This window comes from Falco rusticolus, chromosome 19, assembly GCF_015220075.1.
Source record: "Falco rusticolus isolate bFalRus1 chromosome 19, bFalRus1.pri, whole genome shotgun sequence".
In the NCBI taxonomy this organism is placed as follows: Eukaryota; Metazoa; Chordata; class Aves; order Falconiformes; family Falconidae; genus Falco; species Falco rusticolus.
The window spans coordinates 3,597,592-3,621,270 of record NC_051205.1 but is presented as its reverse complement, the minus strand read 5'-3'; the positions used below and the strand labels follow the sequence as shown (position 1 = coordinate 3,621,270).

Below are 23,679 nucleotides of genomic sequence, written 5' to 3'. Positions count from 1 at the left end.
CTGCCAGCACAGCACGAGGGAGCCTCCTTCCTAGTCCTGCCTCTGTAGTTTCTTCCCTTGCTGAAGGGTCCCTGGTCCCTGAGGAGCTGAGACACACGGGGGTGCCAGCCCTCCCCTCGCGCTCACCTCTTCCTCCTCCTCCTCCTCCCTCGCAGGCAGCCGCAAGTGCAAGAAGGGTTACCTGCACTGCATGAACGGGCGCTGCATCGCCAGCCGCTACTGGTGCAATGGCGTGGATGACTGCGGGGACAATTCGGACGAAGTGCCGTGTAACAGTAAGCAGGCTGTCTGGCTCCCAGCCAGCCCTTGCCAGGGCTCCATCAGCTGTCTGGGACAGGGACAGAGGCTTCAGGAAGGAGTTACCTTCAGCTTGACAGGATCAGAGCAGAGCTGGGGCTTAACAGGGAGTCAAGGTCTAAATCCTACTTGTGCTGCTTACGCCACAGACTGCTTTGTAAAGCACGCTCCCTGACAGCTGGGAAGGACTCCCGAGCAGAGCCGTGCAGCACCCAGGGCCTCCCGAGAGCCGTGGTTTGACACCCAGGAGCAACGCAAGGCGATAGCGAGGCAGTGTTGCTGTTCCTCACTGCTCCCATGCTCCTGAGAAAAGGGCACCCAAGGGCAGCATCAGCCTGTCTGCGTGGTTCAGAACCAGCGGGGGAGGTCAGGAGCCTCCCAGAGCCCATCCAGGCCGGCCAGCGGCAGGCCAGCTCGGGAGATGAGCTCAGGCTGCCGGGCAGAGTCCGTGAGCCGGAGGAGGGTCCCGGGCTCCCCTCAGCCAGGAGGGGACAAGAGCTGGGGGTACAGGATCGGGTGGTCCATAGCGGTGCCGGGCAGCGGGTCTACGTTCATGCATGCAATTCCACAGCACGACTGGGGGCTGTGGGGTGGCTGTACACACTGGGTCCCCCAGCCGAGCCTGACCCGCTGCGGGGGCTTCCCCCTTGCAGAAACCAGCTGCGCTGCTACTGAGTTTCGCTGCCGAGATGGGAGCTGCATTGGGAATTCGAGCCGCTGTAACCAGTTCATCGATTGCGAGGATGCTTCAGATGAAATGAACTGCAGTGAGTGCCCCAGCTGCTGTCCCGTGTTCCCTGCTGCCTCCCCAGCTCTGCCCCGCTGTAGCTCTGGAGATGCTCCTGCCCTCTGTGTCTGGTGGGCAGGGGCCTGGGCCCCCCCTGCACCTTGTTTCAGTCTTTGGGACTTCTGCTGAACTGGGGAGGGAGAAGGGCCCTGGCTGCCATCCTGCCGGCAGGGGCCAGCCCAGGTTAGCCCACTGGCTGGAAGCAGCCCCAGCCCATCACTGCAGCCCCCCGCGCTGGGCTTGGCACCTCCTGTTTAACGTGGTCCCACACGCAAGGCAGGGTCAGCTCACTGCTGCCTGGGGGGGGGGGCGGGGAAGGGCTGTCAGCAGTGGGATGAGGGCTTGTGCTGCACGATGGGAGCTGGACCGAAGGGCTCTACTGATGGCAAGCAGCACCCGTCACCCGGGGCTTCTGGTGTGGTTCCTTGCAGCCGCCACGGACTGCAGCAGCTATTTCAAGCTGGGGGTGAAGGGCACCACGTTCCAGAAGTGCGAACACACCTCGCTGTGCTACGCTCCGAGCTGGGTGTGTGATGGAGCAAACGACTGTGGAGACTACTCAGATGAGCGCAACTGCCCAGGTGAGAGTGGGGAGAGGAAAGCGGGGTGGGCCGGGGAGAGCAGGGACATCACGCCGACCCTCTGGCCGGGTGCTCCCCTTGGGGGTCTGTGTGCGCGGCGGACGCTTTGTTTGCACAGTGGGACCGTCATCCTTCGCCTGCGCAGCTCCTGCACGGAGGGTGCTGCAGGGCGCTGGTTGATGTGCGATCACAGGGGGCTTTGGGGGAGGAATCGGAGCTTCGGAGTGGGGCAGCTGTGGGTTGGGAGGAGGCAGGACATGTCCCTGCCACCACCCTTACGATTCCTTCACAAAGCAGGCGGGAGGAAACCCAAGTGTCCGGCCAATTACTTTGCCTGCCCGAGCGGGAGGTGCATCCCCATGACTTGGACCTGCGACAAGGAGGACGACTGCGAGAATGGAGAAGACGAGACTCACTGCAGTGAGCGGCAGGGTGGGGAGAGCAAGGGACTTGGGGGCAATAGCGTGGGGTGACAAGCACAGGCGTGCTGGAGGGAAGGCAGGACTCTCTCCTCTCTCTGACATCTCTTTGCCGAGGACCAGACTCCAGATTTCCCCCCCCCCCCGTGGCCCTATTCCATGAGCTTGGGCTTTTAACTGTGTCCAATGCACATGTCCTTGTGCATTTTTTTGCTCAGCACATGCACGAGTGTCCGTGGTCATTTTGAAGGTGGCCAGTTGCGGCTCACTTGAGTTAGTTTTTAGTTCCAACCTCCTTCAACAAACCCCAAATGGTGCTCAGGAACTGGGGAATCTCCCCAGCCCTCCAGAAGGGTGAATCCCCCACCAGTCCTGCAGCTGCAGTGCCCATCAGCACGGCGTGTGGGCACTGCCAGGTCTGGCCGCGCAGTAGCCCCAGCACCACCCTGGGCTCCAGCCCTGGAGGCCAGCTGGCCCAGCCTGGCTGTGCTCTGCTGCCATGTCCTTCCCCCCCCTCGCCCTAGCTCTGACCCCTCCTCTCCTCCTCTCCCAGACAAGTTCTGCTACCCCGTGCAGTTTGAGTGCAACAACCACCGCTGCATCTCCAAGCTGTGGGTGTGTGATGGGGCAGACGACTGCGGGGATGGCTCTGATGAGGACAGCCGCTGCCGTGAGTCTGCTCCAGCCCCTCTGACCTCTCCCAGTCCCCGCCTGCGGTGCTGCTCCATCTCTGTGTACTCCTGCCTCTGCCCATCTCTTCTCCCACCCTTGCTCTCCTGTGCTGTGGTCCTCGCTGCTCTCCTGCATTCTGTATCTCGGGGCCCCTGAGGTGTGGGGGCACGTAGCCCAGGAGTGCCGGTTTTCCAGCCGTGGGGGTGACCGGCCTTCCTGCTTCTCCCTTCCCCAGGGCTGACCACCTGCAGCACGGGATCCTTCCAGTGCCCAGGCACCTACGTGTGCGTGCCGGAGCGCTGGCTCTGTGATGGAGACAAGGACTGTGCGGACGGAGCTGATGAGACCCTCGCTGCTGGCTGCTGTGAGTCCCCAGGGGGCTGGCTGTGGTGGGGGGCCAGGGCAGGAGAAGAGCAGTGCAGCAGGCAGAGCTGCCAGGGGGGCTAGCCCCACTCCCCGGGGTCCCTGTCGGTAGCAGGTGGGATGCCTTGTCCTGGCCGCTTCCCTGCCAGGCTTGCAGGAGGAGGCTGCAGTGCTGTGGTCACAGCAGACCTGGACACGGGGACATTTGGGTGCCTTTCTGTGACTGTGAGGAGAGGAGGAGCATCGTCCCACAGAGCAGTAGCCAAAGGCACCACGTTGCCTGGGTGCTGGTCACAGCCACAGGACAAGGGCACAGACCTGGGCTCAGGCTGGGAGTGAAGGAGTGGGAGTCCCTGCCCCCCGGCTGGGCTGCGCCTCAGCTCTTGTCCCCAGCACCCCAAGACAAAGGGCTTGGGGAGTAGGCAGGGGAGCACGTGGCCTGGCGAGGGGCTGACAGTGATGCCTCGTTGCAGTGTACAACAACACGTGCGACGAGCGGGAGTTCATGTGCAGAAACCGCCAGTGCATTCCCAAGCACTTTGTCTGTGACCACGATGATGACTGCGGCGACGGCTCAGATGAGTCCCCGGAGTGTGGTAGGTGTCTGCAGGGCCAGCGAGGACAGCAGGGGCTTTATCTCCTGTAGCACAGGCCCTGGCAGCCACGCTGGGTCCTCTGGGCTTTGAGACAAGACCTTGGAAGGGTCTCCGTCGTTCAGGGGTGGTCTGGCCTGAGAGCAGGGGGAGGGGGAGCCAGGAGAGGGGGGGTAGGAGGGTTCGGTGCTGGAGAGCCACAGGAGAGCTCTCCCCGCAGCCCTGCTGCAGGGCATCTGCCCTGGCACAGAGCGGTTTTGGAGAGATCCAAACCCACCCGTGTGTGCCACCTCCTTGGCCCCTGCAGCGCAGCCCCATCCCGAGGCGCACTGCAGAGGGGTCTGGGCACCCGTGCCATGGCTCCGTGCAGCCCAGCCGCCGCGGTGCCGCCGTTCTGTGGGCTGCACCGCCTGAGCCTGCTGCCCTCCCGCAGAGTACCCCACCTGTGGCCCCCACGAGTTCCGCTGCGCCAACGGCCGCTGCCTCAGCAACAGGCAGTGGGAGTGCGACGGCGAGTTTGACTGCCATGACCACTCGGATGAGGCACCCAAGAACCCACGCTGCACCAGCCCAGGTACCGGCGGAGGCCGCGGCTGGGAGCAGGGCTGCCCGGCTGCCTCACACTGATCACTGCCGCCTCCTCTCCGCCCTGCTGCAGAGAACAAGTGCAACGACTCCTTCTTCCTCTGCAAGAATGGGAAGTGCATCCCGGAGGCACTGCTTTGCGACAACAACAATGACTGCGCCGACGGCTCGGATGAACTCAACTGCTTCATCAACGAGTGTCTCAACAAGAAGCTGAGCGGCTGTTCCCAGGAGTGTGAAGACCTCAAGATTGGATACAAGGTAGGGGCCCACGGGCTTGGAGGATTGGCCGGAGGGATGCTCTCGCGCTCCCTTCCTCCTCCACAGACACTCTTCTGTCCTGCACCAGCTGGGCAGGGGGTGCACACACAGGCATTTTTGGCCATGCTTGTGTGTGCTGCTCTTGTGTCTGCAAGGTGGCTGTGCCTGAGCCCGCTTGTGCCATGGTGATGCCTGTCACGTCCCAGCGTGCGGGCCCTGGATATGTCTAACAGCTCCGGGTTGCCTCCTGCAGTGTAGATGCCATCCCGGGTTCCGGCTGAAGGACGACGGGAAGACGTGCATTGACATCGACGAGTGCTCCACCACCTACCCCTGCAGCCAGAAGTGCATCAACACTCTGGGGAGCTACAAGTGCCTGTGCATAGACGGCTACAAGCTCAAACCTGACAACCCCACCAGCTGTAAAGCTGTCACAGGTGAGAGCCAGGAGCGGACTCGGGGTCAGGGATGCTCTTCTGGCGACCCTGTGATGCCGCTGGCATTGGAGTCGGTCACAGTGCTCCGCAAGGCGAAGTAGCTGCACCCAACTCATGAAGGAGAGCTGGGAAGCAGTGGGGCAGGGAGGGCGGCAGGTCCTCAGGGGATCTGCCCACGTCCCAGCGGTGCTTCCCTGACATGTCTCGTGGTTGCCCTGTGCAGATGAAGAGCCCTTCCTCATCTTTGCCAACCGGTACTACCTGAGGAAGCTCAACCTGGATGGCTCCAACTACATGCTGCTCAAGCAGGTGCGGGGGGAGCTGGGAGCAGGAGGGGGCACGGGCCCCCCATGGCCAGGGGTTTGGGGTGGGAGAGGGGCCCTGCAGGGCACGAGACCTGCCGGCCTCGGGGTTTGGGCTCTTGGCTTCCCAGGCAGGTGGTCGATCATGTATAAACAACAGCTTCCACTATGAGCATACAGGAGGTCACGTGTAAACAGTAGCTCTTGGGTAGCAGATCTTATAAGGCTGGGGCTGCACGACAGCTGTCTGTAGGTGCTTGTAACTCCTCTGCTGCAGGGACTGGGAGCTGAGGCTGGGGCCTCACTGGTATTTGTAAAGCCCCCACGACCCAGTGCTGGGAGGCAAGGCTCATGCAACACTTCTGCCTCTCTCCCAGGGGCTGAACAATGCCGTGGCTCTGGATTTCGACTATCGGGAGCAGATGATCTACTGGACAGATGTCACCACACAGGGCAGCATGATCCGCCGCATGCACATCAACGGGAGCAACGTTCAGGTGGGGGCTGAGGCAGCCCCTTGGGCACCCTCGGTCCTCACCCACCTCCTGCCCGGCTGCCTGAAGAGGCCCAGACCCCCCCAGACACGGGGGAAGTGGGCACAAGCCCTGCTGTAGGGTCATCGCTGGGCTCGGGGCATCAGCCCAGTTGCTGCAGGGATGTGTTGCAGCAGCATCCTCATCAGAGGCTGGCTCCAGGCTGCCCCAAAGCAGTGGGCAGGGAGGGCTGAGGGGAGAGAGGAGTGAGGAAAGGGCGCTGGGCAGGAGTGGGGGCAGTGTGCTGGGGAAGGGGGGATGTTGTCATCCCTGAGGGACCAGGGCAGGACCTGGCTCTCCCTGTCCAGCCCCACCGTCTCTTTTCTCCCAACAGGTTCTCCACCGCACTGGCCTCAGCAACCCCGATGGGCTGGCTGTGGACTGGGTGGGAGGCAACCTCTACTGGTGCGACAAAGGTCGGGACACCATCGAGGTGTCAAAGCTCAACGGCGCCTACCGCACCGTGCTGGTGAACTCGGGCTTGCGTGAGCCCCGGGCGCTGGTGGTGGATGTGCAGAATGGGTGAGAGCCTGGGGGACCTGGACCCTTCCCTGTGCAGGGAGAGGGCTGCTGCCTTGCCATAGTCCTGGGGGCTGGGAGATGGGATGGGACCTTCCCTCGTTGCCACCGGGACACCTGGCTGCTTCTCCCTGCCCTGCACCCACAGCCCCAGGCACCTCAATTTAGCTGCATGACGGGCAGAGTGCGGCTGCTGCTGTGGCTTGGGCTGAAGTCAGCCTCCCTCTACTCTTCTTTCACCCCCAGTTACCTATACTGGACAGACTGGGGGGACCACTCCCTCATCGGGAAGATTGGCATGGATGGTACCAACCGCAGTGTCATCGTCGACACCAAGATAACTTGGCCCAACGGCCTCACCCTCGACTACATCAACAGCCGGATCTATTGGGCTGATGCGCGGGAGGACTACATCGAGTTTGCCAGCCTGGATGGCTCCAACCGGCACACGGGTGAGAGCGCGCCGGGGCCCCTGGGGTGCCAGCAGGCCTTTGTGGGGTGCGGGCTTTGGATTGGTCTCAGGAGCAGGAGCCAGGGCTGCTGGAGACGGTCCCCAGCTCTGGCAGCTCCTCTGTGCCTCTGAGCGGGGGACAAGGTGTGTTCCCTGGCTGAGCTGTCCCTGCAGAAAGGCTGCGCTGAGGGAGGGGTGGCGTGGGGCAGCCCCTTGCTGAGCCGCCCGCTCTCCCTCGCAGTACTGAGCCAGGACATCCCGCACATCTTTGCGCTCACCCTCTTTGAGGATTTCATTTACTGGACTGACTGGGAGACCAAGTCCATCAACCGGGCCCACAAGACTACGGGAGCCAACAAGACCCTGCTGATCAGCACGCTGCACCGCCCCATGGACATCCACATCTACCACCCCTACCGCCAGCCCGATGGTGAGCCGTGGGGCAGGGGCTGCGGGGCTGGGGTGGTCCTGGCAGCGCAGAGCAGCCCTGGGCAGGAGGCTGGGGCTGGGGGCGATGTGCAAAGGTTGGGCAGGGCGTGCAGAAGGGCGGTGTGTGGCGAGGAGGGTGTCGCAGCTGGGGGTTCACATGCCGCCCTGAGGGTCCCCTGTCTTGGTGTGACTGACGGTTGTCTCCCTGCTCTCCCCAGTTCCCAACCATCCCTGTAAGACCAACAACGCCGGCTGCAGCAACCTCTGCCTCCTCTCGCCAGGCGGGGGGCACAAGTGTGCTTGTCCCACCAACTTCTACTTGGGCAGCGATGGCAAAACCTGCGTCTCCAACTGCACGGCCAGCCAGGTAACAGCCTGCCCGCCCCTGCCTGCCCCTGCCCGCCCCTGCCTGCATGGACATGCACCCTGTGGCAACCGTGTGCCTGTGCTGGTGCGCATCCCTCCTGCCGTGGTTTCACCAGGTCCCAGCGCCTCGGGCAGCGCAGCTGGTGCTGGGGAGCTCACGGAAGGCGCGGGCAGCACCTCCCTCCTGTGGCACTTCCCAGCACGTACAGACTGCAGTGGTTTGGGGGTGCCCTGGGGAGCCAGAGACCCTCTGGCTCTGGAGCGATCTTCTGCCTGCTCCTCTCCATCCCTCCAGCTCCAGAGGCTGTGGAGGGTGGGCTCAGGGTTAAGGCCTTGCTCCGGGTCAGGGCAGAGTGTCCTGGGGGCGCCTGGGAAGGGACAGCACAGAGATCGGTGCCCTCGGCAGCGTTCCCTGGGGACAAAGCCCTCTGGGGTCCTCCCTCCCCATTCCCAGCCACCCTCACAAGCTTGTCTCTCTCCCCATTGCAGTTTGTCTGCAAGAACGACAAGTGCATCCCTTTCTGGTGGAAATGCGACACCGAGGACGACTGCGGGGACCGTTCAGATGAGCCGGAGGACTGCCGTGAGTGCCGAGCGGGGCTGACCACAGCCCACGGTGTCCCAGCACCCCGGCCCCCCTGCCCGGCTCTTGCCAGCCCTACGGCATCTCTGTGCTGTCAGCCTGGTGCTGGTCCCCCAAAGCCCTGCTGCTGCTCCCCACTCAGCTCTGGTGGGAACAGGGGTTACCCCACTAAAGGGCTTGGAGAACGGCGGGGTAGACACTATCCCTGCGTGGGGTATTGCCCCCCTGCTGCTCTCGGAGCCGGAGCTGCCCCTTCGCTGCACCAGAGCCCAGGGTTGGGTGCTGGTTGCTCAGTCCCTGCTGAGGACCCCCGAGGGGAAAGTGGGAGGTTAAAGTTTGCTCTGAAAATGTTCCCCAGAGCAAACCTTTCACCCTGTCTTACCCACCCCACAGCTGAGTTCAAATGCAGGCCAGGGCAGTTCCAGTGCTCCACTGGGATCTGCACCAACCCAGCCTTCATCTGTGATGGTGACAACGACTGCCAGGACAACTCAGATGAAGCCAACTGTGGTAGGTTCTCCACATCCCCTCGCAGCCCTCAAACCCCAGCAGGGCTGCAGCATCCCGGCAGAGCAGAGATGCAGCGTGTCAGCTTTTGACCGTGCTGCCTCCCTCCCCAGATATCCACGTCTGTCTGCCCAGCCAGTTCAAATGCACCAACACCAACCGCTGCATCCCCGGCATTTTCCGCTGCAATGGTCAGGACAACTGCGGTGACGGCGAGGATGAGAAGGACTGCCGTAAGTGGGGACCTGTTAAGCGTGTTAAGGATGGGGAGCATGTACGATTAGGGGTGAGGAGTTCAGTGCTGCATCAGATCTGTGTATTTGGGTATCGGCTTCTCTGCCGGCTGGCTTCTGGGTGGTCCTGCTCCTGGGCATGGGGCTTTCTCCTTACCTCTGCTCTGCACAGAGCCGCTATCCACTGTCACACTTCTGTTTCCTAGTGGAAACAAAATCCTTAAATCCCTCAGAGTGGCAAGTTCAGTATTTGCTGTGGATTTGCACTGAGCCCGCTGCACACCTGAGGGATTTTGTGCCTCCTGCCCTGTGTCCCTGCAGCTGGTCAAGTCCTCTGGGGACACCACCGGGCTCCGCTCCCCTCCCTTCTCGTGCACGTGGTCACCAAGCATGGCCAGATACTTGTGATGCCCAGAGTGGCTGCGTGCCTCTGTGCTCTGTGGGATGGTGGCTGGCAGACCCCTGCCTGCCCTGCTGCCTCTCCTGACTCTGCTTCTCCCTCCTGCAGCGGAGGTGACTTGTGCCCCCAACCAGTTCCAGTGCGCGATCACCAAGCGCTGCATCCCCCGCGTCTGGGTGTGCGACCGGGACAACGACTGTGTGGATGGCTCAGATGAACCTGCCAACTGCAGTAAGACACCTGCGTGGGGTGGGGGGTGTGGGTCTGGCCCCACCAAAACCTGGAGCTCGCCCACAGCCGGTCACGTCTGTGTGTCTCTGCCTGTGGGATGGCAGGTCCCTGCTCAGTCCCTGCGGGTGCTGCGGGCAGTGGGTGGTGGGGTGGTGGCTCTGCCTGGGTCTGTCCCGCTGAGATACTCCTCTCTCTGACCTCTCCCCGGAGAACTGCTTGAAGGGAGAATCTTGCCTGCCCTGCTCCAAGCAGGGGTGCTGCAGTGAGTTCCAGGCTGCTGGCACAGGGTGTTCATCAGCCCTGCAGAGGAAGAAATGTGCCTGGCCGTGCTCCCGCATTGTAACCCCCCCTCCCCATGTCCACGTCACCCTGTTTCTCCCCGCCAGCACAAATGACGTGTGGTGTGGACGAGTTCCGGTGCAAGGACTCGGGCCGGTGCATCCCAGCACGCTGGAAGTGTGACGGGGAGGACGACTGCGGGGACGGGTCTGATGAGCCCAAGGAGGAATGCGGTGAGTGGGAGCTGGGGCTGGGGAGACGAGTCCAGAGAGCATCTCGTGCCCCTTCCCCAAGGGTCGGGCTGCCCTGGCACTCTGTCCCCTCCCCCTCCCCGGTGTGCCTGGGGCTGGGTGAAGTTTCAGCTGCTCCTTTTTGCAAACCACGGGGGCCAGGGCCAGGCTGGGTCGGAGGGCGGCTGGCGGAGAGCAGCACTGCCCGCTCTGCTAGCTGGTGTGGCCATCCCTCCCCTTGTGGGGGCAATGCTGATGCCTGTCCCTGTCTCATCCCACCCAGACGAACGCACCTGTGAGCCCTACCAGTTCCGCTGCAAGAACAACCGCTGCGTGCCAGGTCGCTGGCAGTGCGACTATGACAATGACTGCGGGGACAACTCGGATGAGGAGAGCTGCAGTATGTGCCGCCTTCAAGCCTTTGCTATCCTGGGCGCTGGCTGTGCACTGGGGAGGGGAGCGGTTCAGGTCCCACAGCCCCTCTGTCTGCCGGTGCCCCCAGCTACGGGGGGAGCATCAGGCTGACTGGGGCTGGTGGTGGGGAGCAGCCTTCTCCCCCGGGACCTGGGTCTGGCTAGGCTGGTCCCACAGCCAGGCTCGGCTGCGGGCTGTTCTCAGGAGGAGCCCCAAGTGGGATAGAGGAAAGGCAGGAGGTGAAACCCAGTGCCCTCCCCGGCTGGCAGCCACAGGTCCTGCGTGGCCGTGCTCACCCGTGGGGCTTGCAGGAGCCTGGTCCCACGAACGGTGAAGCAGCTTTGCTTTAGAGCATCGCCCCACGCTTTGGCCCCAGCCTGGCAGGCAGCACCCTGTGAAATGGTTTGGCCTGGGAAGGCACTGGGGACACACTGAGCCTTTGCGGGGAGAGCTGTGAAACCACCTGAACCCAGGTCACAAACCTGGACCTGGACCAGTGTGCGGGAAGGCGGCTGGTCGCCAGAAGCCATGGCAGACGGTCAAATTGCTGCCCCTTAATGAGTTACTGCTTGTTAGCGGAGCTGTGCCAGCGCCCGCCCCACTGAGCAGCGGAGGACCATGACGGTCTGTGTGGACGAGGCAGTTCTTGGGGCTGTGCTGTGGGCAGGAGCCTGGTCCTGCCCCTCCAGAGGGGCTCAAGCTGCCCACGGGATGGCACCGGGGTCTGCTGCCAGCTGCAGGGTCCCGGGCAGAGCCAGATGCTCATCCCACCATGCAGTGCCTGCCCTGGGTCCCTCTGTCTCCCTGCAGCTCTCTAGGGTGCAACTTCTTTTTCTTTTCTGTTGATTTCATGTCGTGTTTTTGAGTTTGTGCCATTTCACTTCATCTTATGTTTTTCTCCATTTTCATACTGTCGTTATGGGGCGCTCAGAGGTAGGTTCCTGCCAAAATCTTTTAATTCTGTGTGCAGTCTCACTAAAATCAATGGAGACAATAAATTCTAGGTGAGGGCAGAGGGGTCAGGACTGGACAACCCAGGCAGATTTACTGAGCATCAGCACCAGCGTCTCCCTCCACTGGAGCTGCAGCTGGGGAGGGTCCAACCCTGCTGCCTCCACTACCGGGGCCATGCATGGCTCACACTTGGCTCCAAAGTCTGTCCCCACCTTGACCCTTCCTGCTCCAGCTGGACGCCCCCTGTGCAGCCCCCCCTTCCCCTACAGTTCTGCCGCCTGCCCTGGGGCAGTGGGGAGGGGAAGGGTCCAAAGAGCTGTCCTGGGTGGGAGGGTGTGCCGTGTGCCCTCCTCCTGCAGATGGATTTGGTACCAGGTGCATTGAGCTCTGTGGGGGAGTCTGTCCCCGTGCCCTGCAAGGGGGGCTGGGGGGGCTGGCTCTGCCAGACTGGCCAGGGTGCCGCTGCCTCTCCTGCCTGCAGCTGCTGGTGGGGCAGCGACAGGGGCAACAGGGACCTGTGGGGCTGGTGCTGCCTTCGGTGGAGAATAACATGCAGGACACACGCAGCCGGAAAGCTGCCAGAAGCGAGTCTGTATGGCCATAGTACCGCCCCCCCCCCAAAAAAAAAAAAAAAAATTCCCTGCAGGGAGCTGGGAGCCCTGGAGTGGGATGGGGAGTGGGATGGGAAGGGGGCTGGGAGGTGGTATCAGCCATGCCCCTCTCTGGCAGTTCCCCTGGCTCTGCTTGCACCCCACCCTGTCCCCAGTGCCACCGGACGTGTGTCTGTGCCAGCCTGTGCCCCCCCCCGCGCTGTTGGCCAGGGAGACCTTCTGCCCTCGCAGCCCTGCCTACAGCCCACGCTCAGGGGGATGCTCTGTGTTCTCTGCCCCCAGCACCCCGGCCCTGCTCGGAGAGCGAGTTCTCCTGCGCCAACGGCCGCTGCATTGCCGGCAGGTGGAAGTGCGATGGGGACCATGACTGTGCGGATGGCTCTGATGAGGTATGGCACCGAGGGCAGGGGCTCCCTGCCAGCACGTGTGGGAGTGAGGACACGTGCCACCCGGTCTATGTGCCAGTGGTGCCCTGCCACCAAGCAGGGGCTGAGAGCCTGGTTCTGGCTGAAGTCGTGGGACAGGAGGCTACCACAGCCGGGGCTGTCCCTGCTGACTGCTGTCCTTCACCCTTCCCCTGCAGAAAGACTGCACGCCGCGCTGCGAGTTCGACCAGTTCCAGTGCAAGAACGGGCACTGCATCCCCATGCGCTGGCGCTGCGATGCTGATGCAGACTGCATGGACGGCACTGACGAGGAGAGCTGTGGCACTGGGGGTAATGGCAGCGCTCGTGGCTCCCTCAGGGCTGGTCATCTTCCCATCCCATGCCCTCGCGTGTCCCATGTCCCTGCCATGGGTGGGAGTGCTCCACGGGGTGTGTGTCAGCACCGCTCTGCCCAGCCCCAGGGCATGCACAGACACGTATCCGAGCCCTGGAGAGCTCCCAGCCACACTGGAAATTGGAGTTGCAGCCCCAGACTAGCGTTTTGGCAGCCCAGCAGCAGTGGCTGACATGTCTCCTCCTGCCCTGTGCTGTCGCAGTTCGCACATGCCCCTTGGATGAGTTCCAGTGCAACAACACACTGTGCAAGCCCCTGGCCTGGAAGTGCGATGGGGAGGACGACTGTGGGGATAACTCGGATGAAAACCCCGAGGAGTGCTGTGAGTGACACCGTGTTGCCTCTCCCCACTCCTGGCAAAGCCCCTGCCCGGCATGCATCGCCCGCGGGGGCGGCAGCCTGCCCTGAGCACCCGCTGGGGAGGGGTGACGGTCCCAGTGCTTGGGCACCGCTGCAGGTACCAGGGGGGCGGTGGGTACCTCTGGCAGCTCCACACATCCCCTCGAGATGCGTCCCCTCGGGGGCAGCTGGTGGGGCCGAGGGGGCACAGGTGGCGCCGGCGGAGAGCGGAGTTGCAGAGGTGCTGAGCCAGGCTGGGGGCTGGCAGTGGGTAGCGGGGGCTGAGGGCAGGGGGCTGGGTGAGAAGAGGGCTGACCCCCTGCAGCTGGGCCAGCAACCGGGCGATTGTCTCTGCTTCAGTCTCTTTGCTTCAGTCTCCGGAGCCCGCTCGCCCTCGTGGGACCGGCCTCCCCAGAGAGCAGGCAGAGGCTGAGCAGCAGCTCGTGACAAGTGTGACAGCCTGGCTATGGCGTCTCCTTTCACCGTCACCGTTTGTTTCTGTTTGCCGGTGCAGTGAAATTCCAGTGTCCCCCCAACAGACCGTTCCGCTGCAAGAACGACCGGGTATGTCTGTGGATCGGTCGACAGTGTGACGGCATTGACAACTGTGGAGACAACACAGATGAGAAGGACTGCGGTGAGTGGGGCTGCCCGTGGGCGCTGCTCTGCGCCTGGCATGGACGGGGCCACGGGTCGCTGCTGCCCCTGGGCTGGTCCCCGCAGAGCCCTGGATTTAGCCCACGTGTTGGGCTTGGCTTTGCCCGCTCCTTCCCGAAACCGGGAGGCGGGTGCAGGCATCCTGGGTCCCTGCCTGGTCCCTGCCTGTGCCATTCGCACCCTGAGGCTCCCCCAGGGCTGGGTGCCCCGGGATGCAGCGTTGTCACAGCCGCTGCCTGTGCTCCCACAGAGTCACCCACAGCCAAGCCCAAGAGCTGCAGCCAGGACAAGAATGAGTTCCTGTGCGAAAACAAGAAGTGCATCAGTGCCAACCTCCGCTGCAACTTCTTCGATGACTGTGGAGATGGCTCCGATGAGGAATCCTGCTCCCATGGTGAGTAGGGAGCTGGGAATGTTGGGGGGGGGGTTGGGGTGTCACTGAGGGTGGGCACTGGGGATGCTGTGAAGGCACGGGGGCTGACGGCACGTCCCACCACAGATCACAAGTCATACGACTGCATGACCAACACCACCATGTGTGGGGACGAGGCCCAGTGCATTCAGTCACAGTCCACCTCGTACTGTACTTGCCGCAGAGGCTTCCAGAAGGTGCCAGACAAGAATTCCTGCCAAGGTACTTCCCACCACTGCTGGAGAGGGCTCTGGGTTGGGCCATCAGGTTTACGGTTGTTTTTTGCCAGTAAGATGTGTCTTCACACCTGTGGAGTGGCTGCAGCACCAGAAATGGTGTCCCTGGGGCACAAACATGGGGAGTGGAGAGGGCTGGGGTCTCTGAGCCCTGGCTAGCGAGGGGCTGGCCCCAGCCATGTGCACAAGGGCACCTTCCTGGTCTGCCCCCCAACTCCTGTCTCCCACTGCCCAGATGTCAACGAGTGCCTGCGCTTTGGGACATGCTCCCAGCTCTGCAACAACACCAAGGGCTCCCATGTCTGCAGCTGTGCCAAGAACTTCATGAAGACGGACAACATGTGCAAGGCAGAAGGTCAGGAGGGAACGGGGCCCTGCACAGACCCTGCGTGTGCCCGTGGCGCCCTGCAGGACCCAGCCACTCTTCCTTCCCTGCTGCTTCTCCTCCCCTTGCACCTCTGCCCACCCTTCCTTCTGGCACTGCTGGGGCCATCACCTGTCCTTGCCTGGCAGAGCGAGCCCCAGGGGGTGCCAAGCTCGCAGCAACCCCATCCCATGCCCCACTGTGGAGCTGCGCTGACCCCCCCAGCCCAGCCCAGCCCGCACCAACAGCTCCTCCTCCGCAGGCTCCGAGCACCAGATCCTCTACATCGCAGACGACAACAAGATCCGGAGCATGTACCCCTTCAACCCCAACTCGGCCTACGAACCAGCCTTCCAGGGCGACGAGAACGTGCGCATCGATGCTATGGACATCTACGTCAAGGGCAACAAGATCTACTGGACCAACTGGCACACGGGCAGGATCTCATACCGGGAGCTGCCTGCCTCTTCCACTGCCTCCACCGCCTCCAACCGCAACCGGCGCCAGATTGACGGCGGCGTTACCCACCTGAATGTGAGCTCTGTCGGGGGCACGGTGGGAGGCACCGAGGCCGGGCTGACGGTGTCCTCTGCCCTCACCTCTCCCCGCTTTCTGCCCTTCTCAGATCTCGGGGCTGAAGATGCCGCGGGGAATTGCCATCGACTGGGTAGCTGGGAACATCTACTGGACAGACTCGGGGCGGGATGTCATTGAGGTGGCGCAGATGAAAGGCGAGAATCGCAAGACGCTGATCTCGGGCATGATCGATGAGCCCCACGCCATCGTAGTCGACCCACTTAGGGGGTGAGAGACTTGAGCCCTTTCTCCCTTCCCTCTGCCCAGCCCTCAGCCCGGCTTCTCTTACCAACAAGCCCACCTGTGGTGGAAGCTCCCTGTGCCCCAGCATCACTCCGTGTCGGCTCAAGTTGCTGTGCCTTGGGGTCAGCTGGCCCATTGGGGTCCCATCAGTGGCTCTAGGACACCGTGGGGAGAACGTGGGAGGGTTTCTTTGCCAACAGAGAGTCGGACTGTCCTGTTCTTCCCCTCCTTGCTTCCCTGCTGGGAATGACCTGCCTGCGTCCTTCACAGGACAATGTACTGGTCAGACTGGGGCAACCACCCCAAGATCGAGACGGCCGCTATGGACGGGACACTGCGGGAGACCCTGGTGCAGGACAACATCCAGTGGCCAACAGGTGAACAAAGATGGGTGCCAGGAGGGGCACGAGGGGTGGTGAAAGCCTTGACAGGAGGGATGTACAACCTGGCTTGTGTTGGGGAGGCTCAGCCTGGGAGCTCTGAGCTCCATGGCAGGAGTGTAGGAGTGGCAGGGGGGGCTGCTCTGCTGGTCACTTGGTCAGGAAGGGCTCAGGGTGGGCTGGGGACCCGTACCTCACCGGGGGGGGTGTGCCCCTCAGGCCTGGCTGTGGACTACCACAATGAGCGGCTGTACTGGGCTGACGCCAAGCTCTCCGTCATCGGCAGCATCCGGCTCAACGGTACTGACCCTGTCGTGGCCATCGACAACAAGAAGGGTAAGCAGCGTCTGAGACCCACCAGAGCAGCAGGGAGGAGAAGGACACGTCTAGGGGGATGTCCCTGGGGTGCAGTCCTGGCACAGCCCGGCTCCCCGGCGCCCCTGGCCTGGGTCCCACTGCAGGGCAAACGACAGCACGGAGCCAGGGATGCTCAGCAGATGGCAGCGGGTGTGGGCGTCCCTCATTAGGGGCTCCACAGCAGGACCAGAGCCTGCTGGCACTGCTGTCCCCCCAGCACTGTCCCCCTTGTACAGGGTGGGAGGCCCTCACCTCAAATCCATCCAGAATCCTGAATCAGCCCTGCCCAAGGCTGCGAGCAGGCAGCCGTGCCGCCTCTGCCTGCACATGTCCCCACTTCACTTCCCCAGGGCTGAGCCATCCTTTCAGCATTGACATCTTTGAGGATTACATCTACGGTGTCACCTACATCAACAACCGCATCTTCAAGATCCACAAGTTTGGGCACAAAGCTGTCACCAACCTGACGTCTGGCCTCAACCATGCCACCGACGTGGTGCTCTACCACCAGTACAAGCAACCGGAGGGTGGGTGCCAGGCCCAGGACCCCCGCCCGGCTCCCAGGGTGGGAGGGAGGTGCCTGGGGCCTGATCTCTGATGCGGGGTGTCAGAGGGCAAGGGGAGCACTGGCAGAGCTTGGGGCAGGAGGGGACTTGGCCACCCAGCTTCCCTGACCAAAGTGGGGGGGGGGGCATCAGGATGGGCAGAGCGGGCTGGGGGCGGGGAGGGGAGTGGGTGGGGGGAGGCCAGCTGCAATGGTGAGCTGTCAGCTGGTGACCCTGGGGCAGGGGGGGACAGGCACAGGGTCTGGGCAGCTGTGGGTTGTGGGGGATGTCCTGAAGCTCTTGGGGAGTAGTTTGACAAGAGGGCTGTGGGTCTCTCTGCTACCCTCACCCTACGTTGTCCCCTCCCTCTTGGCAGTGACCAACCCTTGTGACCGCAAGAAGTGCGAGTGGCTCTGCCTGCTCAGCCCCAGTGGCCCCGTCTGCACCTGCCCCAATGGCAAGCGCCTGGACAACGGCACCTGCGTGGTCATTCCCTCACCCACCGTCTCCCCTGTCGGTAGGTGGTCCAGGGGAGGAGGGCGAAGGGGAGGGTCCTGCCTGGCACAGTCTTGCTCACCTCCATCCGTCCCTCCCTCCCAGTGCCCACCACCGACACCTGCGACCTGGTCTGCCTGAACGGTGGCAGCTGCTTCCTCAACGCCCGCAAGCAGGCCAAGTGCCGCTGCCAGCCGCGCTACAACGGGGAGAAGTGCCAGATCGACCAGTGCTGGGACTACTGCCAGAACGGGGGCACCTGCGCCGCCTCCCCATCGGGTGAGGCTGCTGAGGGCGAGCCTGGGGGTCGGGGCTGGTCCTGGGCAGATGGAGAGCGCGCTGACGGCTCTTGTCCTCAGGCATGCCAACCTGCCGCTGCCCCACCGGCTTCACGGGGCCCCGGTGCAATCAGCAAGTGTGCACCGACTACTGCCTGAACAACGGCAGCTGCACCGTCAACCAGGGCAACCAGCCCAACTGCCGCTGCCTGCCCACCTTCATCGGGGACCGCTGCCAGTACCGTGAGTGCTGGCTGCCTGCGCGAGGGCAGCTGGGGACAGCGCCTGGGAGGTCAGACTGCCGGGTCCCCCTCTTCTGGGGATGCTCTCCGGGGACACGGCGTTGGGGTGGTGCTCTGTGTGGGGGACCAGGGTCACGGGCAGCCCCCCAGAGGGGCCGGTGTGGGGCTGCCCACCCTGACCCCGCTGTCCCCTGCAGGGCAGTGCTTCGACTACTGTGAGAACGAGGGCATCTGCCAGATGACGGCCAGCGGCGCTAAGCAGTGCCGCTGCCCGCCACAGTTTGAGGGCACCCAGTGCCAGGACAACAAATGCTCCCGGTGCCAGGAGGGCAAGTGCAGCATCAACAAGCAGAGCGGAGAAGTCTCCTGCATGTAGGTGTCAGGGACATCGAACTCAAGGGAGGAAGAGGGGATGGTGGGCACAAGGACCCAAGAAAAACTCATGTGCCTGTGGCCCGATCACTGGGGATCAGCCACAGCTGAGAGATGCTGGCTTAGTAATTCTGAGCAGCTAAGAAATCTTGGCAACTTTGGGGCCCCGGGAGGAGGTATCCCTCTCCCAAGCCCATCCTGACGTCCCACCAGCCATTGGTATGGCACAGCCACGAATGGTGCCAGAGGGGTGAGCTAACAGCCTTCAGCGAGCAGGGTGCTGGGGGGGGGCACAGGATAGGTTGAGGGTATGCATGTGCCTGATCCTCTCTGCCCCGCAGCTGTCCAGACGGCAAGATAGCGCCCAGCTGCCTGACCTGCGACAATTACTGCCTGCATGGCGGTACCTGCTCCATTAGCGACAAGACGCAGCTGCCCGAGTGCCTGTAAGCAGAGCTGGGGGCTGGGGGGTGACGGGGGGGCTAAAGGCAGGCTACTTGCCCCCCCAAGCAGAGGAGGGAGCATGTGACTGACAGACCTCAATCTGTTTGCCCCAACCCCTAGGTCTGTACCCCACCTTTCCCTCCCCCTCCCCGCATGCTTTCCTGCCCCCGCTAACCCCGCTGCTCTCCCTGCGCTCGCAGGTGCCCAGCCGGGATGACAGGGACGCGCTGCGAGGACTTCATCGTCAGCCAGCAGCAGAGCAACCGTATGTGTGGGGCAGTCCCGCAGGGCCCGACTCCAAACCAGGGGGGGTGGGAGCCCGTCTTTGCCTGGTGAAGCCAGGGTTGCCCAGTGCCCCTGTGCAACTCCTGAACCCCGTTCTTTGCTGGGGGGGGGCAGGTCCTATCCCGTGGGGCAGGACTAGCCCGGCTGCTGGACCTGCTGCTGCCCGGGGCTTGGGCCCCCTGCCCACACTCTGACTGTACCTGCGCCTCTCCTCCCGCAGGAACAGCCTCCATTGTCATCCCCATCCTGCTGCTGCTCATCCTCCTCACCGTGGTGGCTTTTGTCTGGTACAAGTGGAGGATTAAAGGGTGAGTACAGGCTGTTGGGGGCTGGGAGGGAACGTTATGCAGCCAGGATGGAAACCCTCCTTGCAGGAGTTGAAAGCCTTGATTGTGCAGGATAAACGAGCAGGACTGCTGGTGGGGTGGGGGCTCCATTCGCTGCAACCTGTGTTGTTGGCACTGACCCTCCGTCTCACCCCCTACCCAGTGCCAAGGGCTTCCAGCACCAGCGGATGACAAATGGTGCCATGAATGTGGAGATCGGGAACCCCACCTACAAAATGTACGAGGGGGAGCCCGACGACGACGTGGGAGAGCTGCTGGACGCAGACTTCGCCCTGGACCCCGACAAGGTGAGGAGTGGGGCTGTGTGGCACGGCGGGGCTGTTGGCTGTGCAGGGTCCAGCCCAATGCAGGGGGTGCTGCGCGGGGGGGGGGGGGGGCACGTTGCTGCAGCAGTGTTGGGGCTCCCTGGGACTGCTCTCTGTGCAGGGGGAGCTGGGGGGCTCCAAGGGGTCATAAAGGCTTCACGGTTGGAAGCTGTGGGGAGGGACGGTGGTGCTGTGCTGTGAGGTCACGGCTGGTGCGGGCTCTCACCGAGGCACCCCCGGGCGAGGGACACCTCTGGGCACCGCTCTTCTGGGGAGGGAGGTATCCGTGCCCCCTCCCACCTGTTCCCCCCTCTCTGCAGCCCACCAACTTCACCAACCCCGTCTATGCCACGCTGTACATGGGCGCCCACAACAGCCGCAACTCGCTGGCTAGCACGGACGAGAAGCGGGAGCTGCTGTCGCGGGGGGCGGACGACGACCTGGCGGACCCCCTGGCATAGGGGCAGGACAGGGGCGAAGGGCCACCGGGCCGCGGTGCCCGAGCCTGGCACAGACACCCATGGCAGGAGGCGGGCGGGGCCGGGGGAGCCAAGAGCCACTGTATAAATGTACAAATGAAGGATTATTACTTTTCTATGTGAGCAGTATTATTACCTGTATATTCCCCGGTACCAGGCCTCGGCGCCTCTCATTGCCAGATCCGGCTTTGGTTTATTTTAAATCTCTTTACATCGGGGCACCCCCCCCTCCCTCCCCTCCCACCCGCCAGACAAGCCAGCGTTTCGGAGCAGGGACGGCGCCGCGGTCGCTGTGCCGGGATGGACTCGCTGGGGCTGCTGCAGCTGGGGCTGACGGGAGACACGGGGTCACCGCAATGCGGGGCGCAGGCAGCAGCGGCACCGGCTGGAGGGTGGCAGAGCGGGGGGCTCGTGCTCCCCAGATCTTGGCTCTGTCCCCTCCGCCCCTGCAGCTCCCCTCGCCGGGGGACCTGTTTCCTACACACACACCCCAAGTCTGCTGCTCCCCAGGTCCCCCTGTTCTGCAGCTTGGCCTCTGCAAGCCTCCTTGGCCCCCTCCCCCCTTTTCCATCCCTCCCTCCTCACCTTTTCCTCCACCGCTCCCTCCCTGCCATTCTCAGCTCTGCCCAACTGTTAGACAGGACTGGGACGGTGCCCCCACCGCTGCCCCCAGCCCCATTGCAGTACGGATGGGGCCTGGCCCCACGGCCCCTCGCTCCAGCTTGTCACCTGCACCTCGCCCGCTCTCCAACATGCACATTTTTTAACAGGAAAAAAAAAAACCCAAAAAACCAACAAAAACATGGAAATGACCTAGCTTTTATAGTAGAAATAAATAAACGCATGTGGGGGGAGGGCGGGGGGCGACCCCATCCTTTTATTGGGGGGAAATGTTTTAATAATTTTTGCTGGATTACTTTACAACTAAACAAAACAGATATTGTTATAAATAAAATTTTTAAAAACTGAAGCGCAGGCTGCTGGTTGGGGGGGAGGTGAGGCCGGGGAGGCAGGCACCGGTACCAGCCGGGCCCCAAGGTCACTGGGTGTCATGGCCCTGATGCCCTCCCAGCCCAGTGGTGCCAGTGCTGGCCCAGGGAGTGGTGTCACAGACGGGTGGTGTAAGGCAGGAGGATCCCTCCACTGCATTGCCCTCGGGGTGTGCAGGGGGGAAATGGGGTTTTCCATGCGGGTTCCTGGGCAGGGAACAGGGATGAATGGGGGAGCTGTGCCCGTGTGCGTTGCGTAGCCTGGGCACCCTCAGGTGCAACGCATGTGCTGGTGCGTGTGTGGCTCAGGGTGATGCATGTGTGCACACACGTGTGGCTCAGGGTGATGCATGTGTGCACACACGTGTGCACCGGCTCCCCACTGCTGCCGTCCCCAGGCCCTGCAGGGCACCCTCAGCTGCTGTGGCCTCGGCACTGGCTCCTGTAGGGAGCAGAAACACCCCATGGCACCGGGCACTGGGCACCGGACCCCCAGACATTGAGCACTGGGCACCCAGCCCCAGGCATTCAGTACTGGGCACTGGACACCGGGCATTGAACACTGGGCACTGGGCACTGAGCACTGGGCACCCAGCCCCAGGCATTCAGCACTGGGCACTGGACACCGGGCATTGAACACTGGGCACTGGGCACTGAGCACTGGGCACCCAGCCCCAGGCATTCAGCATTGGGCACTGGGCATCGGGCATTGAACACTGGGCACCGGGCACTGAGCACTGGGCACCCAGCCCCAGGCATTCAGCACTGGGCATCGGGCATTGAACACTGGGCACCGGGCACTGAGCACTGGGCACCCAGCCCCAGGCATTCAGCACTGGGCACTGGGCATCGGGCATTGAACACTGGGCACCGGGCACTGAGCACTGGGCACCCAGCCCCAGGCATTCAGCACTGGGCACTGGGCATCGGGCATTGAACTCTGGGCACTGGGCACTGAGCACTGGGCACCCAGCCCCAGGCATTCAGCACTGGGCATCGGGCATTGAACACTGGGCACCGGGCACTGAGCACTGGGCACCCAGCCCCAGGCATTCAGCACTGGGCACTGGGCATCGGGCATTGAACACTGGGCACCGGGCACTGGGCACCCGGCCCCAGGCATTCAGCACTGGGCACTGGACACCGGGCATTGAACACTGGGCACTGGGCACTGAGCACTGGGCACCCAGCCCCAGGCATTCAGCACTGGGCACTGGGCATCGGGCATTGAACACTGGGCACTGGGCACTGAGCACTGGGCACCCAGCCCCAGGCATTCAGCACTGGGCACCGGGCACTGAGCACTGGGCACCCGGCCCCAGGCATTCAGCGCTGGGCACTGGGCATCGGGCATTGAACACTGGGCACCGGGCACTGAGTACTGGGCACCCGGCCCCAGGCATTCAGCACTGGGCACTGGGCATCGGGCATTGAACACTGGGCACCGGGCACTGAGCACTGGGCACCCGGCCCCAGGCATTCAGCACTGGGCACTGGGCATCGGGCATTGAACACTGGACACCGGGCACTGAGCACTGGGCACCCGGCCCCAGGCATTCAGCACCAGGCACCAGGTGCTGGACACTCGGCACTGAGCACAGGGCACTGGGCACTGAGCATGGAGCACTGGGCGCTGGGAATGGGGCACCGGGCGGGCACTGGGCACCGAGCATCGGGCACTGAGCACAGGGCACTGAGCACCGAGCACCGGCGGCGCGCGCGGTCCCAGAAGCCGCCACCAGGTGGTGCCGCCGCCCTCGTGAACGGAGCGGGGGGGCTGCAGGCGAACCCCCGTGTGACCCCATGTGTGTCCCCCATGTGCCCCCTCTGCTCCGTGTGCCCCACCATGTGCCTGCCCACGTGCCCTCACTGCTTCGTGTGCCCCCCCCGTGTGCCCCCCTGTGTGCACACACCACTCCGTGTGCCCCCCAGGCACACACACGGCTCCATGTGCACCCCATGTGCCCCCATTGTGCACGCACCAGTCTGTGTGCACCCTATGTACCCCCCCAGGTGCATGCACCACTCCATGTGCAGTCCATGTGCCCCCCATGCACACACTGCCCTGCATGCCGTCGTGCGCCCCCCGTGTGCCCCCCGTGTACCCCCCGAGTGCACGCACCGCTCCGTGCTCCCCCCATGTGCAGCCCTGCAACGGGCAGAGCTGGGGCACAGGTCCCACACAGCCTGCTGTGGGGGGGTCTGGGCCTGCTCACTGGCTCAGTGAGGGCTGGGGGCAGCGGGAGGAGTGGGGGGCACACGGGGGCCACTTGCCTGATGTCTGTCCCCTCCCTAGTGTCCCCACTGCCCCTCACCCCAACCGTGGTCCTTCCACATGGCCCCCCAGCTGCAGCCGGCAGGGACAGCCAGGGCAGCACTGGGTGCTGAGGACAGGGGACTTGGGGGGACCACCTGTGCCCCTCAGAGAGCAGCAGGGGCTGGAGAGCAGGGCTGGGCAGCCAGGGGCTCATGGCCACCCCGGTGGGCTTGGGCTGAGCGGAGTGGGGGCGAGGGCCG

General features: G+C 63.5%; 1 protein-coding gene across 5 annotated transcripts in view; it reads left to right on the top strand.

Moving 5' to 3' along the window:
* LRP1 (LDL receptor related protein 1) overlaps positions 1 to 20,976 on the top strand; it is an 88,736-nt gene extending 67,760 nt beyond the window's left edge. For 2 of the 5 annotated variants that reach the window (XM_037370837.1, XM_037370835.1), the window contains 43 exons: positions 156 to 275; positions 951 to 1,064; positions 1,516 to 1,665; positions 1,963 to 2,085; positions 2,638 to 2,754; positions 2,992 to 3,120; positions 3,593 to 3,715; positions 4,146 to 4,286; positions 4,371 to 4,558; positions 4,812 to 4,995; positions 5,219 to 5,304; positions 5,675 to 5,794; positions 6,165 to 6,352; positions 6,596 to 6,801; positions 7,042 to 7,230; positions 7,448 to 7,596; positions 8,085 to 8,178; positions 8,572 to 8,688; positions 8,799 to 8,918; positions 9,427 to 9,549; positions 9,936 to 10,061; positions 10,342 to 10,458; positions 12,320 to 12,426; positions 12,621 to 12,753; positions 13,020 to 13,139; positions 13,671 to 13,793; positions 14,064 to 14,207; positions 14,313 to 14,447; positions 14,697 to 14,816; positions 15,088 to 15,359; positions 15,451 to 15,629; positions 15,915 to 16,021; positions 16,244 to 16,360; positions 16,732 to 16,908; positions 17,303 to 17,443; positions 17,527 to 17,700; positions 17,781 to 17,942; positions 18,139 to 18,313; positions 18,655 to 18,759; positions 18,958 to 19,022; positions 19,263 to 19,350; positions 19,532 to 19,676; positions 20,015 to 20,976. In XM_037370837.1, coding sequence (XP_037226734.1) covers positions 156 to 275; positions 951 to 1,064; positions 1,516 to 1,665; positions 1,963 to 2,085; positions 2,638 to 2,754; positions 2,992 to 3,120; positions 3,593 to 3,715; positions 4,146 to 4,286; positions 4,371 to 4,558; positions 4,812 to 4,995; positions 5,219 to 5,304; positions 5,675 to 5,794; positions 6,165 to 6,352; positions 6,596 to 6,801; positions 7,042 to 7,230; positions 7,448 to 7,596; positions 8,085 to 8,178; positions 8,572 to 8,688; positions 8,799 to 8,918; positions 9,427 to 9,549; positions 9,936 to 10,061; positions 10,342 to 10,458; positions 12,320 to 12,426; positions 12,621 to 12,753; positions 13,020 to 13,139; positions 13,671 to 13,793; positions 14,064 to 14,207; positions 14,313 to 14,447; positions 14,697 to 14,816; positions 15,088 to 15,359; positions 15,451 to 15,629; positions 15,915 to 16,021; positions 16,244 to 16,360; positions 16,732 to 16,908; positions 17,303 to 17,443; positions 17,527 to 17,700; positions 17,781 to 17,942; positions 18,139 to 18,313; positions 18,655 to 18,759; positions 18,958 to 19,022; positions 19,263 to 19,350; positions 19,532 to 19,676; positions 20,015 to 20,155 — 5,954 coding nt within the window. In that variant the 3' untranslated portion in view covers positions 20,156 to 20,976. Of the gene's footprint in view, positions 1 to 155; positions 276 to 950; positions 1,065 to 1,515; positions 1,666 to 1,962; positions 2,098 to 2,637; positions 2,755 to 2,991; positions 3,121 to 3,592; positions 3,716 to 4,145; positions 4,287 to 4,370; positions 4,559 to 4,811; positions 4,996 to 5,218; positions 5,305 to 5,674; positions 5,795 to 6,164; positions 6,353 to 6,595; positions 6,802 to 7,041; positions 7,231 to 7,447; positions 7,597 to 8,084; positions 8,179 to 8,571; positions 8,689 to 8,798; positions 8,919 to 9,426; positions 9,550 to 9,935; positions 10,062 to 10,341; positions 10,459 to 12,319; positions 12,427 to 12,620; positions 12,754 to 13,019; positions 13,140 to 13,670; positions 13,794 to 14,063; positions 14,208 to 14,312; positions 14,448 to 14,696; positions 14,817 to 15,087; positions 15,360 to 15,450; positions 15,630 to 15,914; positions 16,022 to 16,243; positions 16,361 to 16,731; positions 16,909 to 17,302; positions 17,444 to 17,526; positions 17,701 to 17,780; positions 17,943 to 18,138; positions 18,314 to 18,654; positions 18,760 to 18,957; positions 19,023 to 19,262; positions 19,351 to 19,531; positions 19,677 to 20,014 lie in introns of those variants that run through there. The other 3 variants (XM_037370836.1, XM_037370833.1, XR_005101521.1) reach the window with 2 other exon arrangements.
* The last annotated feature ends 2,703 nt before the right edge of the window (positions 20,977 to 23,679 follow it).